This window comes from Schistosoma haematobium, chromosome 3 (assembly GCF_000699445.3).
Source record: "Schistosoma haematobium chromosome 3, whole genome shotgun sequence".
In the NCBI taxonomy this organism is placed as follows: domain Eukaryota; kingdom Metazoa; phylum Platyhelminthes; class Trematoda; order Strigeidida; family Schistosomatidae; genus Schistosoma; species Schistosoma haematobium.
This window is the reverse complement of record NC_067198.1, coordinates 31,760,321-31,787,790: the sequence shown is the minus strand read 5'-3', so window position 1 is coordinate 31,787,790 and position 27,470 is coordinate 31,760,321. Positions and strand designations below refer to the sequence as shown.

The following is a 27,470-nucleotide window of genomic DNA, read 5'->3' as shown; positions in this document are numbered from 1 at the left end:
ATGACATAACAGTTGAAACACAACGATTCAACGATAATCTTGAAATGATGGAACCTAAGAAGGTAACAGAAGTGCAGAAAAGGCTTGACAATTAGCGAAGTCAAAAGTAAAGAAGAACAGATCTATGTGTATAGAGGCAGAACACGATCTTTGGACACGGGAAAATAAGAAAACTAAAAGCGATAACAGTCACTTGGTGAATAGTAAAGGTCATGAAGAAATATAAATTAGAAATTATGCTACTGCGACTGTAGTAACAGGGATGACACTAGGATTTACTAACCAGAACTAAACAACTAGAGGTCTTCTCTTTATTTTCTATAATTTTGATCATCTCCCTGAATATAATTAACTGCGACTGATGGGCTGGTGTTGTAACGGGTGACTGCAGGTTTTGATAAGCAGCGTTATATCGATCGATTACAGTAGACACGTAAACACGTAGTGGACGACCTAGTGCCCTGATTGGCCCTGCTTCGCTGTCTGCCCTAGCCAGTTGAGTCAAGAACACGTCACAGCCTCAGTGATATGAATCGTTATATTTCAAACACACTCTGTTTATATACCAACCAAACAAACCACATTGTACCATAAAATAGAAAACAAAATTTTGTACAATATTCAACAAGTGAACAGATATCGACCAATAGGAAATGTCCATTTAAAGTCCAAGGACACCATTGGACTTAACATGATAATTATTGGTCTATTCCTCCGCATCCACAACAGCTGGGATACTGGAGTGATTTTTGATTCCGATCTTTGAAATTCTTACAAATTTAATTTTCTTTTGAACACCTCACATACATTTGACGTCCAGCTATTGCGAAACTGTTCACATAATTTCAAACGAAAGTGTTAACCAAATATTTTGCAATACTTAGAAAATCTTGAATCTTACGTCGTATTAAAAATCTGGTCAACCAGATAATCGACATCCAACATCTGGAATGTAAATCTCTTACTGTTCTTTTACACAAGGTACTTAAGCGAGTATACCAACGATTTAACCTGAAAACGTTCTATAAACATACTTAAAAGATAATACATATTTATTGATGATTACAACCTGATGTGAATAAAATACTTTTTGTACTGGAAAAACTTGAGTATTATACCATCACATACAGTCACTAAGGTATGATCAATGTAAAATAAAATGCATCGACATAAAAATTACGAACGGGATCAAATGCAGCAACTGCATGGATACAATAAAAAAAATCTATGGAGGTGACTATTCTCCATTGAAATACAATAGTCCAAATGACATAATTCAATTTGTACTATTAAATGATCATCATCAATCGATTCAATCAATCAACTTAAAATCGATTCATCAATCTGTTAAATCAAGCTAACTGAGTAGTCAGTAATTTCTTTAGAAATACCAGTACAACTTAACCTTCATTATCAATCACGAAAAGCAAGCTCCGATAAATTAATAACGTCTATATATACCATTTCAATGTAAAATCAACAAATGAATAAGTGATAATAATTTTTTCTCTATTCTCATAGACTAGTTAAAAAGGTATATCTAGTTATATATCAAAATTAATTGGATGATTTAACTGAGATTTCTTTTAACGTCAATAATTAGGTTTCCTAAAATCCCAAAATTAGAACTTGATAATTTCAAATAAATTGAGTATCGGATAAAAAAAGTTAATAATAAATATACTATTTGTGATATCCTAATGAATAGAAAATTGTATTTCTGACGTTTCGTGACTTAATGTCAGTCACTTCTTCTGAGTAAATAAATAACCGAAATAAAATTAACACAAGTTTAAGTTGTATAAACTTTCTCATATATATAATCATTAAGTTTGTTTTGTATCTAGAGAAACGCTAAGTAAACTCATTATAGAACACCCATATGTAGAGAAGATACAAACATACAAACTCATGATGGATATTCACTGTATATATATCTTTAATTCGATTGAAAGTCGTTTTCATCAACAATTAATATCATATAAAATGTCATTGAATACAAAGGAATATTGACAAATGTGATGTGGAACTTTACAAAAACCTGATAATTGGATTAGAATATAATGGTCAACTGATGATATTGAGTAATCAGACATATTATCTAATAAAAGCAATATACGTTTTTAAGTCGAACTTGATCGATTTACTAAAAAATTATTAAATTAAAGCAGAAATACATGATAAAAAGTGATGAGTTCTAGTTTACCAAATGGTTTTTCCAGTTTTATATATTAAATAACAGTCAGTTAATTGTCGACAGTTAAGAATTATTTTAGTTTCCAAAATTAAGGAACCATGGGATAATTGACACCCTTTTCTGTTACAATTTTAACCTATCCATCTTATAATATTGAAAATCAAACTATTTGTCAAAAGTTATCATTATATGCAATCTGATAAATTATACTGTTAGAATATAAGTTGTTTTTTCTCTGGTTTCCTATAGGAAAATAGTTACATTATACTTAACATTTTACAAAATTTCCCATTTGCTAAACAAATTAATGTATGATGTATATATATATATATATATATATATATATATATATATATATATATATATATATATATTATGAAGAGAACAAATAAATTGTTCAAGGACTAAACACGAAAGAACAATACGTAAGTGATAATGGTTACAGTAATAAACAATGCTTGCTTTTCTCTATGCAATTCTATTTGATTTTCATAGTTTATATCACGAACCAACGAAAACTTGGAAACACTGGATGGCCGATTTATCGTAATAAGTGACTCCTCACAGGAACAGATACACAACCCTGCAGTCAAGAATCAAACTCGCGACGTTCGGCCTGGCACTCGAATGCTTAACCTCTAGATTAATACTGGACTAGGATCCGAGGGTGTTCATGTCTAACTGCAATCAATTAGAAACATTATTTAAACTTTATTTATTGCCTGAGGCAGACAACTGTCTCATACCCAACACGACTAAACTACACCGACTACAGTTATTCACTAGAATTTTATATGAACTACTTCTTACAGGCACATAACTGCATACAATGACAAATATTACAACACAGAGAAGAAAAGTCATGAAAAAAAGTAAAGAGTTGTAAAGTAAAACAAGTAATAAAGTATGTGAGCAAAGGAAATGCAAAAGAAAAAGAAGGGGAAAATAAAGAAAGCTCCGCAAGGCTAAACAAAACTCCTATACCATTAACCATATAAGTTAGTTAACAGTTTATTGAATAAATTAAAATGATTGTTAATTGAAAACTAAGAATCATTATTACTTATCTGGAGTACCAGCCTGCAATAAAAAATTACACATCTTATTCTATGCTTTTAGGTTCCCAAAGACAATTGGAAATTAACTGTCGGTGGAAAAAACCCTAATCATTAATAGTCTGAGATAACGTCATATACTATTGTCCTCATATTCTATCAGAATAAAATGGTGATAAAAATTTGCAAGTGCACAAAAACCCAGTATTTAAGAACGTTGCATCCTTCAAAGTATCGAGGATCTCTAAAAATCAATGTGACTTTTTATTGGATCCAAATTTTCATTTCTAATTATAGGTACATTGATGGCTAATATGAAAGAAATCTCAATTCACAATTGGTTGCAATGATTAAATGGGATATATTAGATCACATCAATCAGTTGGCCATACTTTTAAGCTTGATCAAAATTAACGAACATTTGTTGAAATTAGAGAATTGGTGTTGCTAAGTGTTTGTAATACAATCGGTTTTAAATCTCGACCTCAAGAATAGGAAGAAAAAACCTAGTAATACAATAATGACGATTGTTTTTCTAGATAGTATTGGTTAATCATAAGTTAGAGTATAATGTGACACCGAAGAAGAGATTTGTTACTCAATCTGGCGTATAAAAAACACTAGTGAGTACTCGAATGTCTTGCATCTATCACTAAAACTCAGCCTACATACTAAAATCACAGTTAACACATTAGAATGTCCCTCGAGAACTATTGATTTAAAAGATCATTCAATAAGCCCTAGAAAGCCACTGGTTGTTATTTAGCAGCAGGATATTGGAGTGTAGGCAGAGATAACTTAAAAACATAGTTTTTCGTGTTTCTTATAACTTAGATAGACACATATATCCACATATAAAAATAGATATATTGCACATTAAAACTATTTACGTACAAAAATAAAATAACTTACCAAAAATCATGAAAATCAAAGCCTATATAAGCTAATTGTTCATTTTTCGATAATAGAATATGACGTAAAAATGCATCGGTTAATATAGTTTCACGATGTTTACGTCCAGAACTTAATAAATTCACGATGAGTATACGTTCAAATTCCTGAAAATGTCTTGACCAATACTTATTGAATGCTTCTTGATTTTCAGTTTGTGCTGAGAAATTTTCAGAAAATAAATAAATAAATACCAATACAATAGTTTATCACAAAAAAAAACACTTAGAAACATAAATTTACTCTAGGAACTGAAATTATAGTAAAAAAAATACAAATAGATTCCCAAGTCGATGATGCTTATCGTAATCATAAGAAGAACAAGAAGATTAAATCAAATAGAGTTTATGATTTATAGTGACATTTCAGTAAATATGTGAATAACTACATTGAAAAGAAATGCTCTGAATGTTAACATGAACTAAGAAATTAATTACTTTATGATTAACAATTCAAAGAAAAATTAATAATCGTAGGCATTAAAATTGGGACAGTAATTTAAGTATATAACCTTCAACAATTTCTTGACAGATATTAAAATCATAATTAATTAGCCATGAGATTACGTATTAAAAGTGACCATTTGAAACTTTAACATAATAAATTCAATTGAAATCATGAGTTGATTAAAGCTAGACCATCATGGAGAACCTGGAAGCACTGGACGGCCGTTTCGTCCTAGTATGGTACTCCTCAGCAGTGCACATCAACGACCCCGCACCCCGCAAGACTCGGACCCAGGACATATCAGTCTCGCGTGCGAGCGCTTAACCAACTAAACCACTGAGTGGACCGGCATCTAACGGTCTTAATGTCTAACTTCAATTAATCCAGGAAATCGTGCCACCGTACACCATTGTCTTAAGTGAGTTGACATCTCACAACAGACCTGGTTGAACTTCACTAGTCACGGCTTCTCACTAGAACTTCAGCAAATGCTTCTTGAAGTCAGTCACTAATGAGCAGATGATTATTATCAGAAGGGGTTTTGTGGAGATTTTAGTAATTTCACTGGTTGAAATCATGAGTCAATTCAAGCTAGACCACCATGGATAACCTGGAAGCACTGAGCGGCCGTTTAGTCCTAGTATGGGACTCCTTAGCAGTGCGCATCCATGACACCCCCGACGAGAGATTCGAACCCAGTGCTTCTAGGTTCTCCATGATGGTCTAGCTCTAATTGACTCATGATTTCAATTATTAAAAAAATTGCTAAAATCTCCACAAAACCCCTTCTGAGAAAAATATTTATCAAACAATGCATTTCTATAATGATTATTTACTTTGCTATTATTTCTTCTTCAGGAGAAATGCGTTTTTTTTTGTTAGTCAATTATGATTAATGATATCAATTTAGTTAGATTTAAATGAATAATTATATTTATTGTTAAGTCTGTTTTCTTTTCTTTTTCTTGATTAATGAATTGTTATTTTGACTCTTCTTATTTTGAATGATAAAATTCATTATAACAACTATTGAATCTTTATTGATGTTTACTATTGGATGATGAATAATGAATAACTATATCAAGTCTAATAATTTATGTTACTATTCATGAGTATGAGGATGATGATAAAACTTTTACTGTTATATTTTGATTTTTTAAAAAAAAAACTTATGGAATAACTATCATCTACAGTTTGTGCTAAACTACTTATCAGTAACTTGTTTAATTGTTTTGAAAATCATAAATTTTTTCACTTCTCTAATAATGATTGATAGTAAATGGAGTCAACAAATTCAATAGTTACAATTTCTGCTCTATATTTAGACATACAAATATGAAGTTGATGAGCTGATGGCTCTGTTTACAAAATGGCATCTGAAAGCAGAGAACTGGAGAGAAGACATTTCACTTGTTAAATTAAAAATTTAAATTAACAATACATTATCCAATGCAGTAAACAAAACGACATTAGAAAGGTTGAAACTCAACACATTTAATGCTGTGAGTGTTGTACCGTATGCAATCAGACGTAGATTATTATTATTATTATTATTATTATTATTATTATTATTAAAAATAATCATCCCAATCAAATAATATATAAAGACAATTTTATCATGAAGGTGAGGTCGTTACATGAAAATTATTCACTTTTGAAGGAAATTTCATCAACCAATGATATTAGTTAGACAATAAATGAAAACTTTGGATAAACAGGATGTTATACTTTTAATCACTTAATCATTGTATCGCGCATTCTATTGTGTGAATTTCATGAGTTTGAGCTTCTCGTTTAACATCATACTTCCAAAAACAACTACAACAGTGCATGAATATACATTAGAGAATACAAATCAATAGCATGCTGTTCATTGTAAATCTAATATGGATTATCAGATCTTAGAAACGACAACAACAATTGTATGTGTATATGCAAAAGCTAACAGAATGAATGTAAATGTGAAAATGATTTTGTTCTATTTTGCCTGTTTGTATTTTCTCTTCAGGTTAACGATAAGAGAGAGAAATCACTCAATTATTAATCTGAAGCGCCACTTGAAATAAGTTGTATGCTCATAATAATTGCTATATTCTTTCTATTCCCTTAACATCTATTATTATTACTATAAATGCTACTAACCCTTAATTTGTATGCTTGACAAATGAAGTGTGTAAAATTCAGACGAATAATGTATTTTGTGGGAATACGAGAAAGAAACAATAACAATAACAATTATGATGGAAAATAACAAATTATGCGTGGCGGCTTTTTTCTTGATTTACTCAATTATGTAAGTTAATTTTAAAAGACTAATATTTGAACGAAGAATATTCTTTTCGATAAATTCTTTTCAGGTTTAACAGTCATATATCTAAATTAATAATCCGAAAAATACCCAGGGTAAGGGCAAAGTAAATCGTACAATGACCACCTCATTTTGTACTTATCAGTCCGACTGCTCCTGAGGAGCAAGCTATATTGGCCGAAGCTCTAGGAACACCTCCCAGCCTGTCTAAGCAAAGGTCTGGTGAAGAAATTGAACAGCTCCATACTGACCCATTGAGTGCAAACTGGTCATAGTGCCACTAAAAACCAATCCTTTGCAATTATTTATCGAGTCAGTAATTTTTTGCCAAAGCTTCTCAGACTTAAAGTCCATCAGATGGCTAAAGCAGTATGCATCCGGATTTAGAAACCGGAGCTATACGTGCAAAAGAAATACCTTCAACTGCTTCTACTCCCCTGGCCAACCTCAATGCCAACTTATCAATAGTAATCTTAGCTATTGAATGACTTAATTTGACTATTGTATTTATGACCTTTCATGGTCAAATGTAATTGTCTCTGTTATCTTTACAATTACTTGACAGTATTAGTAAAAGTCAAGCATATTGTTCAGTTGTTTTAACTGATCGTCATTATTTGCCTGAATATATTTTTGGATCTATGGTGTAACTGATGAATATTTAAAATGATTGGCTATCTCGTCGTAATACTTTAAAAGTTAGATCACACCAAGATTTGAAGGTCCTGCGTGTGATATATGATACGATAGTGGATGGATACTGTTGAACAGCTCTGTACTGAGATAGAATATTTGTTCGGTGCTTCTTGGTTTTCAACAGTTGTCTAACGTAAATAAAAGAATCCCCACTAAGCACTTACAAGAGTAGTCAGCATTCACCGGAGACCATATCGGCTACTCACTTTAGTCATGAAAAGTATATCATCAGGTATGATATATATTCCTATATATTCATACTCATAACTAATAATAATAATAATAATAACACCAAGCATAACATAACCTTTAAAAAAACAATATATATCTACTAACAGTAAAGCAGATGTAAGAGCAAGAAATATAATCGGATCCAATTTTAAATTATTTGTATTATCTCGTTGATATACTTGACTGAAACACCTGTTCTGAAACCCAGTGCTAACCACATTCCATCTGTTCTATATCAAGTAATGCAACTGCCCATCCACGACCCCGCGCGCGGGATTTGAACCCAGAACCTTCGGTTTCGAGCACGAACGTTTAACCTCTAGACCACTGAGCCGAAATCCAGCGGTGTTAATATCTAAATTCAACCAATCCACGATATTTCGTCACCATCTTCCATTGTATTCGGTGGGTAATTGTCTCACACTTGACACGGATGGACTTCATTGGTCACAGCTCTTCATTAGAAATCAGAGAATTACTTCTCGAAGCTAGTCACTAGTGAGTACATGATAATTATCAGTATGTGGCTGTGGAGATTGTTGAGTTTTGATTGAGATCATGAATCATTCAATGTTATTATTTAACTGGACTAATGTAGTAATGATGTTGCACATGACAATTGATATAGTTTAAGATAAAGATAGGACTAAAAAACTACGCTAGTTAAGTGTAAAGGGTGTATGCATGGTTGTCTATGTATGTCTATTTATCATAAAACACAATTTCGACATTTACATAAATCCATAGCCCAAAGTAGGAAATTTAACTTTATGCCACCACTATTCAATAAGTTTCATAGTCAACTGTTGTAGTAAAACAAACAAACAAACCAATTTTTAATCTGTCTTATTTTGAATTATGAAAGTGAACACAGATATAATTAGTCATTTGTTATTCATTGATCAATGATAGACATACACACTATTATAAACGACTAAATGAGTAGTTTATATTAATGACAAATTGTCTTATTTTGTGTAGATTAGTTAGTTTTTCGATTAAATATCAATTTAATATGCAAATTGAAAAATTTCACCGAATATTCAAAATAATAACAAAATGAAGAGGAAGAAGAAGAAGAAGAACGGAAAGAAAAACTATTTCGGTGTACAAATTTTGTTTTCAATAATTAAGTAGATTAAAAAAAACAACAGTTTGTTAATACATTTCATTGTCTAAATAAATATTAAAAAGAAAACAGTATTATGTATTCAATTGACTTGTTTACTTATTATTAAATTAGTAATACTGGAAGAAATTATTAAGTGAAGTAAAATAAATTTTCTAGGTGGATGCTATAAACAAGAAAAAGAAATTATCCATGAAAAGTTATTACTTGTAAACTGATATAACACTAGCTTATCTGTTGGTCAAGGCACAGAAAGCATACTGAACAATTTGACAGTTATAAAAAAAAGACGATAACTAATAAAAAGTTATCAGAAGGGGCTTGTGGAGATTTTAGAAATTTCACAGATTGAAATCATGAGTCGATCGAAGCTAGACCACCATGGATAACCTGCAAGCACTGGACGGCCGTTTCGTCCTAGTATGGGACTCCTTAGCAGTGCGCATCCACGACCTCACCAGCCGCGAGATTCGAACCCAGGACCTATCAGTCTCGCGCCAAGAGGCGTCCAGTGCTTCCAGGTTTTCCATGGTGGTCTAGCTTCAATTGACTCATGATTTCAATCTGTGTAATAAAAGGTTGTCAAAATAATAGGGAATATAATCTGAAAATTTTCTAATGTTGGTTTATGATAGTATAGTGATCACACTCGTGTTGATGTTAGTAGTAACCGTGTCGAACAATGCCTCTCTTTATGTTTAAAGTTCGTGGTTAACTAAGAATAAACAGTTGTTTAAGTATACTTGAAGAAGATAACCATTGATCAAGGTTTCAGAAAGGCCAGCATACATGTTCATTAACTTGGGATAAACTGTATATCTGAACATTAAACTAATTGGTCACGATTACGTCTTAGATAATAGCTTTCTGAATGTGATAAAGTTATCATTCACTTCATCCTAGCTAAAATTTAACTGAAGCTTAGAGAGAGACTATGAAGAAGAGGTAGAGTGTACTCCTATTTTTTCGAAACCCTGCTGACCCATTTAGTCGGATAGCAAACAAAGTAACTGCCTACCGGACTCTAATCCAGGAGACTTTTCTAATCAAGAACTTAACGCTTTATATACACCACGGATATCACGTGAAACAGCAATGAAGTTTCCATGTATGGGGGGAGAGTGAATCATCTAACTGATCAGTCATACTAACTAGATGAGGCCAAGTGCATGACCACACTTCAATCATACATAGAATTTTCTGAAAGATACAACTTGTTAATACCCACATATTCAGGAGTCCTCGCTAATAAATTCTGTTGCTTGATATAACATGAGGTTTGAAAATCCAGAGCTATAGCATATGATTCAAAGAGCGATTTCAAGTAACCAGGAAAAACATTTCGTGAACGTGAATCGTTACCATTGCTAGTATTTGAGGAAAAGAATGAAGCCAGAAAAGAAAGGTTGATGTGAGAATATAAGAAATATTACGGAAGTTAGAGATACCATTGTGAATGTTATGGATTTAATCGCTTTGTCATTTCAGGATCCTATTAGGAGTATACTTCTTAGGATATCAGAAAAAGATAGTGGATTAGTAACGATCTAGTCGAACTAGAACCTTGACAGAAGAGTGAAAGGAACAACTGAGTGAGGTTGATCATATACAACTTCATATGATTAGCTCTGGATTTCTTAGTTTCCTATTTCTGAGGGCTTATTCTCTGCACCAGACATCCGTGGAGTAAAATCATTTCAATATGGTTTTGTGTTATCATTGTGTCATTGATATATAAATGAAATTTAAAATTCGATTGTTTTAACAAATTTTCCGTAATACACTGATGATATTTAATAAACTGCTTCTATGTGAATTGAATGATTAGTCATAAGTCAGCAACACGAATTACTTTCTTCAAATTGCGAGACCTGATCATAACTTTTTACCACCTAAACACGTTGAATGAGTTTGCAAATTTTAAAATGTCGTATGGCCAAGTGGAAACTACTCGTAAAATTCAAATTTATTGAAGTAGCAATGAATGGATTACAAACGGTGTGAAAAATAATCAGCTAAACTGAATATATCTAGAAAAACAAAATTTAACAAATATATATCAAGTACTGACTAAAGAAATCAGCACTTAGAATTAGTCAAGCTGTCATCCCTCTCCAAACCAATTATGTCCGTACGTTAGCATATTGGCTATCAACACATTGTCTTAAGTGTGTCATCAGTTTTTGACGCTATAATCCGCCTACAAATAAGTTGACTAATCCAATGTTATGGAGTAAAATATGGATGAAAATAGTGGTAGTAGTAGTAGTGCAGTGAACAAAACACGGGTGGCGACAACCGAATGTATTTGACACAAAATTATAGAGCATTTAAATAAAATCTGAGAACTATATATTAAATCGTTAATTTGCAAAACGTCCACCAATTGTCTCAGAATGCCTCAAATTTCATTGTCCTTGCATTTTCCTACAAATTGCATTCTATTCCCACTCTTGCTTTCTTGATCTTCCCCCATCTTCTGCTGCCAGACATTGCATTCCTGACTCGCGCCATGTAATACTTATATCAATATAAGTAGCACGCACCACAGTAGTAGTATAAAGTAATACACCTCATTCTAGAACAGGTATCACTAAGATATTTCTTTCTTGAAAGTGATTTTGAATTCTAGTCTTAGAATATTCTACGTACAATAAATGTTTTTAGTGAAATAAAACAGTAAATCAGTAATCCCTCAATTATATCGATTCTTTCAAAATGAATATTAAACTAGGTCTAGTAAACGAAACTAATCCCAAGAGGAAAATTTGAACGTATGTTTCCCTACGTGTAAAGAAAACTTTCTCTCACTAAAAAAGCGAAAGTAACCACGGAAATAGAAAAATATAATAACTAAGAAGGTGAATTAAAGATCGAAATGTTTTAGACTTGAAAACTGAAACGCTTTTAGATAACAAAACATTTTCATTCCTAAACTAACCCTGTCGTTTTGTAGATGAAGGGTTAGACATTGCGTTAAGAAACAAGTAATTCATGAGATGATTGATCGAATATACCTTTTGTGGATTATTATCGACTACATTACCATTTTTACAGGCATAAGTTTTCATTTCAAAAATTAACGTAACCACATTCTCCACAATGGGAAACTTATACTAAGAGAGAAACAGCCAATCAGTAGATAGGAGATAGATGATTGGAGGAATTTTCGACCAATCACATTTCGATGGTCAGGTTCGTTAAAAAGTTTAAGTGGAAGCAGTTTATAAGAATTTTAGGGACAAGTTTTAAAAAATCTCGAGGGGAAATGACAGAAGTCAGCTACTAATTATTTTTTGTTACAACCTATGCATAATATGAGCAAATATACTGGAAGATCTATATCGTAAACAACATCAAATGGAAATAAGTGTGACATATTCAAATTGGGCATTTGTAATTATATCTATTATTTTCTTGTTTATAACTTTACTAACAGCAGTTGGAAATGCTTTGGTGTTTGCAGCATTATTTCGTTTTAGGAAACTTCGTACAACATCCAACCTTTTAATTGGGAATTTAGCATTAAGTGATCTTTTATTGGCAGTCACAGTATTACCAATTTCTGCGGCAACTGATGCAACAGGTGTATGGTTATTTGGACCAGTGATGTGTGATATTTGGTTAACTATTGATGTTTTCTATTGTACGGCATCAGTATGGAGTTTAGTTACAATAGCATTTGATCGTTTCACTGCTACGACTTTTCCAATATGGTATCGTGGTAATAAAAATAAACGACGTGTTATTTGTTATATACTATTTGTATGGATATTATCTGGATTAATTTGTGTACCTGGTCTTTTAGGTTGGGGCAGTAAAGCGTTTGATAAAGCTCAAAATAATACTTCAACTATTAGTATTCCGTATTCAACATCAACTATACGACAAAATCTCAATGAACATAAATCAAACAAATCAACACTTTCATCTACAAACACACATGTCTATAATCCAACATTAAATCATTATGAATGTGTTTTATTTACAGAAGCTTATTACATAGTCTATTCTGCAATGGGTTCTTTTATAATTCCATTTATAATAATGATTATATTATATGCAAAAATATTTTTGATACTTCAACAAAGAACACGATTAATAAGACAGTCACGAAGAATACATAATAAATCACCGCCTGAATGTATGATAGTTCATGATAAACAATTTAATGGACAATCCGTTGATAAAATCAATAATTATACTACTGAAAAAAATTTATTAACAAGTCCTAACACAAATACTTCAATAATCCATAGTATCACAACAACTAAACCAGTTCTAACAAACATAAAAATAGCTGTAGACAAACCGAGTTCAAATAGTATAATTCATGAAAAACGTGCTAATAATAATACTCATAAAACAAATGAAATTATACAACATTCATTTTATCCTTCAATGTACGGATCACCTTCTGGATCATCGACATATTCTTACAGTTACTGTTATTGTTCAACATGTACATGTTCTTGCACATGTTGTCATTGTGGACGTGAATGTCATTGTTTTCACTTGACGACAACAACGACAACGATAAGTAGTAACAAAAATACAAATACAGATTCTACAGCCGATTGGAATCCACGACATATGCGCAATTTAAATGATCTTATTGGGATGGAAAATAATACTGTGGTTAATAAATTAACTAATAAAATTAATCCTAGATCTGTTGTCAATGAAATGAGTTCGTTCGATCAAATAATTCAACAAAATACATCAAAATTCACATTAAAAGCGACAATGAATAATAATTGTTCAACAACATCTTCAATGAAATCTCAATCATCAAAAACATCATTATCATCTTCAATAGCTGGATCTTTCACATCATCATCATTGTCACGTCAATCATCGTTTCAAACAAACAGACAAAATATGAAATTGGAAAAACTTTCATTTCAAAATAAGTTGAGAAATAAGATGACGCCTATGTCTAAAAATAATATCGGTAAGAATTCGTTGTCGTCGTTATCGCCAATGCCGCCGGCATCGCTGCCACAAACTTTCTCACCTCATCATTGTCATAATTGTTTACTAGTTGATCGACAAAAGCTTTATCTAGCTAGTCATTTAGTTGGCCTAGACATAGCTAATGAACTAGATAGTCTAGTCAATCTTAAAGATAAAAATAATAATAATAATTGTAATTATGTAGATGAAAAAGTAAACAACTCTGGAAAACCAAAAAACTCTAATGGAACAATTCAACTAGATTCCGAAGTGAATCATGTGATTACCAAAGCTAATAATGATGATTATGATGATTTAAACGGTCATACGCATAGTGATGAAAGGACTGAGGATATGATTCACGCTTATAATTTGCATAATCCTATTCCATTCATTACTACTGAACCAATTAATATAATTACTTCGACATGTATTAACACTAATAGTATTGATTCAATAACAATGACAAATACAGGAATTATACACAAAGATAAATACAAACCTAATATTTTGAAAAAGTTCACTTTATTCAATTGCGCACAAAAACACCATGATCAGAATAACGAGGAAGGAATATCTATTTCTCATCAATCAAATGATCAACTATGTTCTCCTGATCGATTAAAGACAACTTCTTCAATTGATTTAGAATACCAACACCACTACCAACAACAACAACAACCTAAAATGCAACAACTGGAAATTACCTCATGTTATAAACAACATGACGATAGAAGAATAGTAGGAGTGACTAATGCATCCACTATTTCTGACATAACACCACCATCTATGGAACCATTACAACTTAATGAAAGACAGCAACAACATTATTACGTGAATCGATCAAAACAATCAAATCAATCAGATCAGGTTATGGAACGTGTAGAACAACGTGAAAGACGTGCAACTAAACGTATGGGTTTAATAATTATAATTTTTGCATTATCATGGATACCATTTACATTAATGTATTTAGTTAGAGGATTATGCGGTGAACAATTCTGTCCTGATATATCAGATTTACGTAAATTTGTGACATGGTTAGGCTACGTAAATAGTACAATTAATCCAATATTATATGCATTATTTAATGTACACTTTCGACAAGCATTTATATACTTTTTAAAATGTACACATATTAAAAGTCATGAGAGGCAACAACGACACCAGAACTCAACACTGACGAAGCCGCCTCCATCGCCACCACCACCAGACCAACGATAACATCGAAACCAACCAAGTCTAATATAGTGATGAATCTAAAAAATTGAAAGTTTCAGTACTGATACCAATAATAATAACAGTACTAATAATATAAGTGATAAGAATCTTGTCAAATATAAGCCAGATTCATAATCTTGAAATAGCCATAGTTTTTTTAATTTTATCGTTGATGTAATTATGAAATGAGGAAACTATCTTTCAAATATCATCATCTTCTTGATGAAGAGTTAATTAAACACTATTTGAAATTATTGTGATCAATATTTACTAAAGTACACTTACAATGTATATAAAAAATGATATACATTTTATTACAATTTAGAAAAGTGGATGGAAAGATGTACATAGTTTTTCTAAACAAATGGTGACAAAGAGGAATTAAACTGATCAATAAAAAGTATTTTATTTACTATGATTATTTTATCGGTTACTATTTACTTTTCTATTGTTATTATCAATAAAAGAAAGTTTCTTCATAAACTACTATCGGGTATTACTACTACTATTACAACATAACCGTTACTTGGAAGACTAAATAAGTGAAGATATTGGTATCTAATTAGATTGTATAGCATAGAGGTTTAGTCAGTGAAATTATTTCAATAGTAATGATTGAAGTCGGGACGAAGTCAGGGTCAAAGTAGTACTGAAACTATCAATAGCCTTTGACAGCACAGAGAACAGTACTACTTCCTGACATTTAAGGCGTAACTAGTAAACAGGATACAATTTTACAACACTATATGTCAAGTAGTGAGAAACAATTAGTAAGCCATGGATATATATATATATATATATATATATATATATATCAGTCAGTCAGTAACAACGTGGAACTTTGTACGTACGTACATCAGTTCGAGTTGCCACACCACATTAGCATAGAGATGCAGTGGTCGATTCAAATCCCGTAGTAGTAGAGGTAATAAGAGTTTAAGCAGTAATCGGGAAGATTAGTGTTTGGAGATGTTACTTAAAGAGTATAATACAGTGAAATAAATTTGAGAGGAGAAAAAAAAGAGACAAGGAGGAATAAGGAGATCAAAATTTGGGAGAACACAATGAGTGGATGCACCTGCGCCATTACAAACGATTTTGAGCCATGTCATTCAGGGTCTCTAACCATCGGTTGCTATCATCTCGTGGTCCCCAACCAGGTAGTCTACACCTACCGACATGACTCAGTCCACTTGTCAGTGACTTCATGGACTTGTGCCATGTTTTGGTCTGGCCGCCCCTAGCTTTCTTCCAACCTACTCCTATACCACTGAACATAGCACGTCGAGGCAGTCGGTCGTTGGGCATACGTAACACGTGTCCAAGCCATCTCAACTGATGAAGTTTCACTACGTTATCAATTGATTTGCCATCCTTACCTAGTACCCGTTTCCTAACAACTGAGTTACTTACTCGATGGTCCCAGGATATACGAGCAATGTTTCGAAGACACCTATGATCAAATACTAGTAACCTACGAATATCCTCTACTCTTACCGGCCATGTTTCACTGCCATAAAGTAAGACGGAACGAAATACTGCGCAGTAAACACGTCCTTTGGTCGGTGGACGGATATCTCGTCTACGCCATAAATGATGCAAGTTGAAAAAAGCTAGTCGAGCCTTCTGTATCCGTGCTGAGATTTCGTCACACACCAGACCACAAGGGCTGATGAGACTTCCAAGATAAGTGAAGCGATCTACACGCTCAATTATTTCACTCCCTATCATTAGCTCGGGTGTCAATGCAACCTAATCCTGAAGCAACATTTTGCATTTCGATGGGGAGAATTGCATCCCGAACATGCCTGCATTGTTGCTTAGAGTGGTCAGAAGACTCTGCATTTTGTCAGCGTCTTCACCAAATAGAACTATGTCATCGGCATATTCTAAGTCAACAAGTGAATCTCCTGGTAGAAGTTGAATCCCTGGAAATTTAGATGAGGAAAGTGTTATCTCTAAAAGCACATCAATGACAAAGTTAAACAAGAATAGAGAGAGTGGACAGTACTGACGAACACCACTTGAGGTAATCAATTCTGATGACAGTTCGCCATAAGCTCTCACTCGACCAGTTGTGTTCGAGTAGAGAGCCTTTATAAGGTTAATGTACTTCTTTGGTACTCCTTTCAGTGACAAACACTGCCATAAAACCTTATGATCGACAGAGTCGAATGCTGCTTTAAGGTCGAGAAATACTACGATTGTGGGGCGCCTGAACGTGTGTCTGTGTTCTAGAACCTGACGTAGTGTGAATATGTGGTCTATACAACCACGTCCAGGTCGAAAACCGGCCTGGTTTTCTCTAGTCTGCTCTTCACGAGCTTTGATTAGGCGTCGAAGTATTATTGAAGCTAATATTTTAGACACTATATTAGTCAAACTGATTCCTCTGTGATTGTCACAAGAGGACTTTTGTCCTTTCTTATAAACTGGCACAATCAGTGATTGAGACCAGTCAGATGGGATTACGTCCAGTTCCCAAATTCACTGCTAATACTGAGCCACCATCCTTAAAAATCTCAGAAGTAAACCTGTCAGGGCCTGCTGCTCTCCCTCGTTTCAGATTTCCCATGGCTTTTTCAACTTCGTAAAGAGACGGAGGACCTACGTTAACTTGCCATTCAGGTTGACTGGAGATCGTGGGAAACCGAAGTGTAGCTGAAGGCCAGTTGAACTGATCCCTGAAGTGTTCTGCCCATCGATCCAATCTCCTGGATTGAGAATGAATAATATGTTCATCTTTCTCTGAGATTGTTTCGCTAACAGTCGGTTTCCTAATACCGGTTTCCTTAACAAGTCTGAACAATTGTCTGCTATTACCTATTGCCGCTGCCTTTTCCATCCCTCTTGCTTTCGCTACCCACCACTGTTCACGATCATTGCGTAGACTTCTTGTCAGCTTGCGCTTAAGCTGACTCCGCTCTTCATTATGTTCAGAGCCAGGTGGAATGAGTTTCCGAGCATCTATCAGTGAGATAGATGCTGCTGAGATCCAGTGTTGCTCCCTAACCTTACGATTTACCTTACTAGCAGATATCACTGCTGTTTCCACAGCTTTTCGGATATCATTCCATGCTGCATCGGGGTGGGCATCACATACATGGCTGCCTAACTGTTTTCCTAGTTGTTCCTGGAATATACTTTTAGCTTGACTATCATTAGGTAGGGTCCTAAGAGGTTTACTTGCGGCGTCTTTCCTACGTCCAGTAAGACGCAAGCAAATACGCGCTCGCACTAGAGCATGATCTGAATCTAGGCATGTGCTCCAGAATGAGCGACAGTCTTCTATCGAATCCCTCCATCGGTGGCTGATAGCGATGTGATCTATTTGGGTCCAACGTTGGAACGAATTAGGGGGTCTCCATGTTAAAAGATGTTTTTCCTTATGCCTAAAGTTAGTATTTGCAAGAAAGAGGCGGTTATCTGAGCATAGCTGCAACAGACGGTCGCCATTATCTGTTCTTTGAGCCACGACACCATAAGATCCACCTAGGTGTCTTTCCCTATCGCTTAGTTTACCTACTTGAGCATTCAAGTCACCGGCCATTATTACTACACCTGAGCGCCTAGCTTTTCGGAGAAGGTCGGAGATCTTTCTGTAAAACTCATCTTTTACATCATCTGAGCTGCAGTCAGTGGGAGAATAGGCAGAGACGACGAAGAGGCAACGACGAGTGTCCCTATCTTTTCGGATCCTTACTGTTCCGTTCAGTCGGACAGCGCACAAACGACTGTCTACTGGGATCCACTCTAAGAGAGCTAATTCTGCCCTAGGACTCAATGCTATACTTACGCCGGCGAGGCCACGGAAAGCAGCAGCAGGGCTTCCAGATACACGAAGTGTGAATCGAGTTGGTTCTTTATTTCGGCATGGTGAGGTCAAATAGATGACGCTACTCGGATCCTGTATGCGCGTTTCGGAGACGCAGCACACATCGATGGCGCGGGATTCTAAAGTCTTGGCTAAGGAAGCCTGCTGTCCTATTTGGCACAGTGTTCGGACGTTAAAAGCTCCTACGTGTAGTTTAGAGCGTGGTTTCAGGAGACCAGGAATAGCGTTCCACGTACTCGAATCGTTTTCCCTAGCGGTGCGAGGTGATAAAGAGACGTGGGGAGGGTTAGTCATGGAGATAAGAGAGGTATTAGGAGGTGTAGGAAGGATTTGAATGTGACCACCTTGGTCTCGTGTGCTGTCACGGGTATGAGGGCTGATATCACTTCCCGGCTGCCCACACCGTGGAAGGGTATTTCTTGAGGAACCTGAAAACGAAATTGGATTAGTGTTGGTCTTGACGACCTGGGAGCGTGACCGCAGAGCCCAAGGGACAACTGCTTGAGGCCGGTCGCGCACGGCCTTTTTGTGGAAGGTTTTTAATGTGTTAGCTCCGTTCTTCAAAGGGCCTTACCGCCGGAGACGGAAATCCGTGAGGTAAAGTGAGGTGTGACATTTTTAGGGTCGACCTTTTCTAACCCCACCCCTCCTTGTGGGAAGGCAGTATCGCTGTCATGCTGGTTGTCCGAGGGAAACACCTTACTGCTGTCACACCCCTCTACAGTCAGCAGTACGACTTCGCCCTCAGACCTTGAGTTGCTACTTTTAGTCTTACCATTCTCCAATCGACCTGCCTGGCATGGTAGAACCTACAGGAACATATGTTCTAGCCAATATAGCTCGGTTGGGTCATCATGATAGGCAAGCCCGACCACCACGTCAAGGTTGCAGCTTCGGTCGGGGTATATATATATATATATATATATATATATATATATATATATATATATATATATATATTGCTGTAGTTGGCACTCATCAATCGAGTGCACATGTAGTTTTGGTAATAATAATAATAATAATAATAAACGATGAGATAACTAATCACGATAATTGGAAACTTAAGATTGACAGCAAAGAGGCGACAGGTATAATAGTACATATAAGAATAATGAAAATGGCATGATAATATGAACACGAACACTAACATAGAAAGTAGAGTAGTTAGGAAAAAAAGCTTGTTAAAATAATAATGACTGAGATTCTAAAAAATCATGAGTCAATTGAAGCTAGACCACTATGGAAAACCTGGAAGCACTGGATGGCCGTCATGTAAAATAAAAATAAAATCGTTAATTTCACGGTATTTGGGCGCTGAGTTGATGTGAGACATTAAAGAGGAAGAATGTATTTGTAAAATCTTAGCGAATGAATTCGAAATAAATCCAACATTTCGCCTGGCAATCTGGTCCAAGCTTTTTCAAGGAAAAAATTTTCTTCCTCGTTAATGTTTATGTGACAAATATGAAGTGTTAACTTGAATAAGCTCATACGTTAAATGGAATTGTGAGATAAATGATCAGAATCGATACGGTCAGCATGGGATGAGAGAGATAATAATGTAATTACGAATCAGAAATAATGTAATATGTATATTATAAATTGGGTACGAATTAGTAGATAAGGGTGGATGCTGTTTGTGGTGGATTCAAGTGTTATCATGATGATAATAGTGGTAATAATAGCAATAATAATATGTGATTAAAATAAGTTTTAGTTATAAAAATGAACATTAATCAAATTATGTCATAATATCGTAAAAAGGATTATTAACTAGTTAGGCCAGAAGTTTGTCAAGGTAAAAGAAGCGGTTGAACATATTTCATGTCGACACAGAGCTCCGGCTTTTGATCCAAATGTTTCATTCTTTTCACTGACCTTTGGTTAGTTTAATATTTTTAATATATAGATATAAATATAACTTTATATTAGGATAATATTCAATAAAACAAGCCAGTCAAATATAGTTTACTGTAGATTGTCGCTATAGGTACCGACGTGTCGAATATCAGTATCGTGTAGACTACCTATGTTGACAGATATAGTAGTATGTACTACCAATCGGAAGTGAAATGCCTGCCAGCAGAAGATTGACTTGAAGAGGACAGAAAGGGAAACAGAGAGCAATTGTAATAACAACCGAAGTCGAAGAATAGAGAAGTATGTACAGGACAAATGAAGGAAGATATGCAAATAATGTATTTAATGTATGACTTTCATATTTTACTAAGGCACTCTGTAATTTTGTATTAACATATGAATTGGTTTCCCCACCTGAGTTTTCGTTCACTACACGAGGTGGTAACCAGAGTTTTTAATTTGTGCTGTATTTCGCTGCTTACGTATTTTAAACTAGCATCGTAAATTGACGACACCAAAACGAATAATGACTTATAGGGTGTCATTAAATACAGTTACTATATTGTAGTGATTTTATTCCATTTATAGACGTTTAAGATTTTGAGAAAAAAATAAATTGTCGTTCAAGTTATAAGTTATCAGTAATTAGATATTTGCACATTGCTAATGAATGAAATCAATCCAGTTGGTTATATGTCAATCACAGATGCGTATTCAGTAAAAAAAAAAAAAAAAAACAGTAAGAAAATGAAATGTGATTATCCTACAAAGTGATTAAACATGGCTTTCTATACGATTTTTATATTAGTTGATTTGATTTTCCCATTGATATTTAAGACTGCGATTGATCAGTCTCTTGTTGCTATATGTGTATCCTGTGCGGATTGCCTCGATGTTGCATTGAATCCAAAGTATCATAAACAGAGATGGATGGTGGTTAGCAGTGTGCCCGAATCGTGGAGTGAACATCAACTCTGGGATGCAGGCAAATCTAACTAACGAGTCCTAATTAGGACGAAACGCGCGTCCTGGGTTCCACTGCTAGCCATCATTTATCTCTGCATTTGGGGTTCAATATTTTGTAGATGAAAGTGATTTAACGTTAACTTTCACATAAATCTCATCCTCGATATATAACTGAATAGGGAATGATTACTAGTGATCTTTAATAGTTTGAATTGATACATTTTCATTGGGATAATACAACATAATTTAAAAGAGTAAAATAACACGGAAATTCAATATTAAACTGTTTAACTTTGAAATAAATAAAAATTTTAATGATTTGAAAGGATGCTTTTACAGAAATATTTATATTGATGATATGTTAAGTGGATAAGTTCAGTTGAATGATGGGAATTCTGAGAGTTTTATAATTTTATGATGTTCCAACTAATGCAAAGGGAATAGATGTACAATGAATAAATAATTTAATCAGTTAGTCATAAGTAACGTAGTACGTGGCACATGTATACATCACTTCGACTTGTCATACTCTATTAACATAGAAAGAAGAATTTGTTAGGGCAGATTCTAGAGTGGTGAAAGTAGTAACAATATTAGCGGTAGTAGAAAAGATGAGGCACTAAAGATACAATTCCAGGAAATAGAATTTACCGAAATTAAATAATCATAAAGAATTAAGAAACTTTGGATCTAAGAATAGACAAAGAGTGAAACCAACTTGCCAATGTGACCCAAAGTATCTAAGCATTGGTTACGTTAATCATAAGAACCTGAACCACTTAGTCTGCACTTACCTACAGGTTTGGTCCAATAGTTAGTGTCTTCATGGACTGCTTTTATGTTTAATTGCTAAAAGTTTTTTTCCAATCTACTCCTATATTTACCACAATCGTTCGTCGAGACATTCGGTAAGTGGCCATACGTAATCCATCTTTCAATTTTCTAAGTCGATAAACACTCACTACCTCGTCAAACGATTTGTCCTCCTTATCTAGTCACTCGACGTCTAACCTCAAAATTGCTAACTCGATGGTCCCAAAGCATATAAAAGTGGTTTCGTTTTCTGTTTTTGTTTTACTTCAATGAATAATTTCTATGAACTAAATGACATGATGAAAATTATTTGAATGAACAGTTGAATAGGTCGGTGTGCAAACAATTAATTGGAAGTAAGATATCGATTGATGTATGCTAGAAAAGTAATAAGTTAATTAGAACTGAATATCTCTCCTCTATGTATTTCAATGACAAAAAACTGATAAAACTTTGATTATTTTTTGTGTTTAAATCAATCTTCGTTTTCTGTGATATATATATATATATATATAATTGTTGTATCTTTGACAACTAAAGAACATAAAAAATTACGGCGAATATTGCACAAATGTTTATCAGGTTATAATAGATTTATTAACAGTGAATGATCATGAATTAAACAGAAGTACATTATGCGGACGAACAAATAAAAGAATGATGAGTGTTGAATAGGAAACATAGTTTGGGTCATTTTCAATCATGTAACTAATGCTATTGAAGCACTGAATAATTTGCAGTTTAGTATATATATACTAACAACTTTTTCTAACATAATCACTTAATTCACTTAGGAGTGAAAGTCAAAGTGAGAGATGTTATTATGGCCCACTGTTTGACTCCAATTCAGTCATGTGGATACTGTTAATAAAATAAGTATCCCGCCTATCTGGTAACTATTTATCGACTTAATTCACGTTAGTGAAGAATAAAACAAAATAAATCAAATACGGAAAGGGCTTTGGGTTATGTATATTTCATACAATCCTACCGGAGACCGACGATAAGAAAATGAAACAGAGAAGGAAAGCTTGCCAAACTCTTTGATAAAGCATGATTCACTGTTTATAGATAGTAATATAAACGAGAGACGCGATGAATAGATTAAGTGATACACACATACACTCATCTAAAAACAGTCAAGATTGTGAGCGAAAAACTTATGTCAAAAAATTTATAAAAAAAATAACTAAATAATAAATTAATTGATCTGGTCAGTAGCCAGAATAATACATGTAGGCGCCACATAATACTAAACTCTACAATGGTTTTGTGTATATACCTTAGATATCAGTCAGTAATGATCGACCATATACCACTAAATAAATTAAACGTCTCAAAAATATCTACGATCATCCATCCACTGATAGAATTTATAACGTGTCTTACAGTCGTGTGTAGAGTGTACAGACGCAAACCGACAAATTTAATCTTTTATTCAACAAGAATTGAAAATTTACTTCACTTATCCTATTAGGTTCATATACAACATGAATAAGTGTAATATCAAACGTTACATCAACTATTTTATAATCTTAGGCTAAAGTTAAGCAATAACCTTTTCAAAAATTAAACTTTTAGCTACAAATTTAAGAACATTATTTGTAGTCGTAAAAGTCTAAGTTGGAATAAATGAAAATCACAATGAAAACACATTATATGACTATTATTCTAAGTGAACTGATATCGACCGCACTAATTTTCAGTTTTAGGAGGGTGATTAAAGGAAATCAACGAGAAACTCTAGAAATAGGTTACTTGATAGACAGATGACACTTGTCATTAAGACATATCTCAAGTATTAAACGAGTTAATGTTTCATATGCAATTAAAACCTGCGTCATAACTCAGTATCACGACTTGTCAAAATCTCCCAATCGTACATAAACACAATGAAGCTTATACAAACAAAGTGGAGGTAAACAAATATATATATTTTCTTCTCTAAACTTTATGACAAAGAACTTGATTAGTTAATTTCTTCATAAGATAAATTGGATAAATATATTTTCTTACTTTTTCAAGTTGAATAACTACAGTCAATAAACCTTCAACATAACCAATCATGTAATGATGAATTGTTTTGCATTATTTTTCGATATTCTTCCAACTATTTAATTAGTTTACTTGTTGATTAATTTTTGATAGAAAATATTAGCTAATTGATTGATGTCTCTCTCTCTTTTGCTCACTATTTCTGCCCTTAAGAAATTATTCCCGTGTAGAACATGTTATTGTGACTTCTATCGTCGATTCGTTTGCTTTACAGTGGAATAAAATAAAATTTGATGAGTATGTATATGCTGTATAGAAAAACCAACTATTAATCCGAAGATATCTAATTCATATTTACGTCTTTAATTTAGTTGAACTACTACAACCATCATCGAGAGGGTACAAGTATTTATAAATGGCTGTTTACGCAAGGTACTGAATATGCTTTGGCCGGATACCTTCAGCAACAGTCTTCTGTATGAGAGGACAAACCAGATTCCAGTTGAAGAAGAAATTAGGAAAAGACGTTGGAAGTGGATAGTATATACTTCACGAAATCACCAAATTGCATCACGATGCAAACCCTAACTTGGAATCCTGAAGGGAAGCGGAAAAAAGAAATACTGAAGAACACTCTACGTCGGGAATCGGAAACAGATATGAAAAAGATGGATAACAACTGGAAAGAACTAGAAAGGAATGCCCAGAACAGGGTTGGTTGGGAAGTACTGGTGGAGGGCCTATGCTTCTCCACGAGGGGTAACAGGTGCGATTAAGTAAGTAAATCTTTAATTTGATAAGTTTGGGTGAAATTAGAAAAAAATTACCTGAAAAGATTATGAATTAGTATAAACATTCGATAATTAATTCATTTTTGCATCGCTTGTTTGAATCTTCCCATTTATATTTAGGACCGTAACTGATCAGTCTCTTATTGGCATATGTGTATCCAGCGTAGAATGACATTAAATCATAAGCGTTTTTAAGCAGAGATGGATAGTAGCTATCAGTGTAATGGAGGATCCGCATTTCGTCTTGTTTGGGACTCGTCAGCCGGATTTACCTGCACCCCAGAGTTTATGTCTGCGACGGGGCACGAACCCAGCACCGTTCTCCTCAAACGCCATCGCGTTGCAGGTTCTTCCGGCTGACGAACCCCAAATAAGACAAAACACACGTACTGGATTCCACTGCTAATCATTGTCTATCTTGACATTCGATAATTATATATTTCTTTTTGTGTCCCCTCTTTCACATAAACATTTTATCTTAAAATATGCAATGATAAGAGATGAATTCATATCCTCATAAAGAAACCTATCCAAGACAGGATTTATATACAAATGTCAATTATATATATATATATATATATATATATATATATATATATATATATATATATATATATATATACTTTTTTGCATAAGAAGATAAGTTTATGATTTAAACTATAAAAAGACACGTACAAAGAAAGACTAAACGGAAGAAGTGAAATTACTTGTTACTAAGTAAATCGAATGATGATAATTTGCTTGAAATCGTCATAAATATATATATATATATATATATATATAGGGATAAAAGTGTTTAATTTTAATCACAGGTTTAGCCTTTTTTGTTGCTGTTGAAAAAATCAAATATCGATAAATGTAACCAAGCAATAAATAAATATGAATCCATATATATTGAGAATTTGAGTTTATTTAAAATGTTTACCGTTAGGTAACAGCGGAATCAAATAACTGATTGGTCATTGTGTATTAATCAATGTTGTGTACTTCTAGTTAGTCCTTAGTATTAGTCGAATTCTGTCATTCAGGTTGGGCTGCGGTCATTAGTTTAAGTTATTATAGGTAATTGCAGTAAACCATGAACTTAAGTTTCATGCTAGTTGAGACTTGTCAGTAAGGTTTATCAAAGGGTTAAACACTGCTCATGAGATTAGAACTTGTGTCATTCACTATCACAGTAAGTGACGTTACCACTAAGCTGATTAGCCTCAGTTAGGGCATCACTGGAAATTATGGTCAACTGTACAGTTACTTCCTTCGAATAACTTAAATCGAGATGAGTGGGGATTTGTGACTAACACAGTTCAAACACGTTGAGAGTGAAATAGTTGTTTTAAACGGCAATGATCGTTTGACGGTCTTTATCGCAAATTGGTTGAAATTGGAAATATGTATCATTGGACATCAACCTAATAGTCTAATGGTTAAGCGTCTAGCACTGAGATGTCTGAAAGTCCAGAGTTTGATCCTTAGCAGAGCCGTACATTCACACCGCTGGAGAACCAGTTGCACAGAGCTCTAACCCTACACCAACTGAGGTCAATTTATGATGAACACCATCTTAAATTAAGAGTTCTGACAAAATAAGTGATCATATTTTAAAAAGTCTTGGGTTTCTAATAAATATATTTAATATGGTCAAATAATATAATTGAAGGATAACGCAAGAGCGTATCATATTTATTTATTTATTTATTTAACGATGATCACTTGTGATTGTGTGCATCAATGTACATAAACAACTGCCTAATTACTCCATTTTACTTAAGAGGAATCAACTATACTCGTTGGTATATCCATATACACAAAACAGTCATATTTTATATATACTGAGAATTTATGAATAGTTTATATATATATATATATATATATATATATATATATATATATATGTTTTCCAATTATATTTGATACGATTAAACAAACTGAACATCTTATAAATTCTTATGTATATACAAAAACAGAATGATAATTGAAGAATAAACTACTCCTCAAAGCACAAATAAAACAATTCATTAG

The 27,470-nt window shown here is 33.6% G+C and overlaps 2 protein-coding genes across 3 annotated transcripts in view; one reads left to right on the top strand and one right to left on the bottom strand.

The window, feature by feature from the left end:
- The window catches only part of INPP5F (Phosphatidylinositide phosphatase SAC2), a 75,671-nt gene that overhangs the window by 19,767 nt on the left and 28,434 nt on the right, over nucleotides 1-27,470 (bottom strand). The window contains exon 4 of the mRNA XM_051213619.1: nucleotides 4,165-4,363. Coding sequence (XP_051069611.1) covers nucleotides 4,165-4,363 — 199 coding nt within the window. The remainder of the gene's footprint in view (nucleotides 1-4,164; nucleotides 4,364-27,470) is intronic.
- Nucleotides 12,102-25,977, top strand: MS3_00005539 (uncharacterized protein; the record flags this gene model as incomplete). 2 transcript variants are annotated; one of them, XM_051213620.1, is made up of 2 exons in its annotated part: nucleotides 12,102-14,883; nucleotides 25,032-25,977. In XM_051213620.1, the coding sequence occupies exons 1-2, from the start codon at nucleotides 12,375-12,377 to the stop codon at nucleotides 25,073-25,075; spliced, it is 2,553 nt and encodes an 850-aa protein (XP_051069612.1). In that variant the 5' UTR covers nucleotides 12,102-12,374. The 2 variants fall into 2 exon arrangements, with proteins under 2 accessions (XP_051069612.1, XP_012795996.1); XM_012940542.2 differs by lacking the exon at nucleotides 25,032-25,977 and having other exon boundaries at nucleotides 12,102-15,194.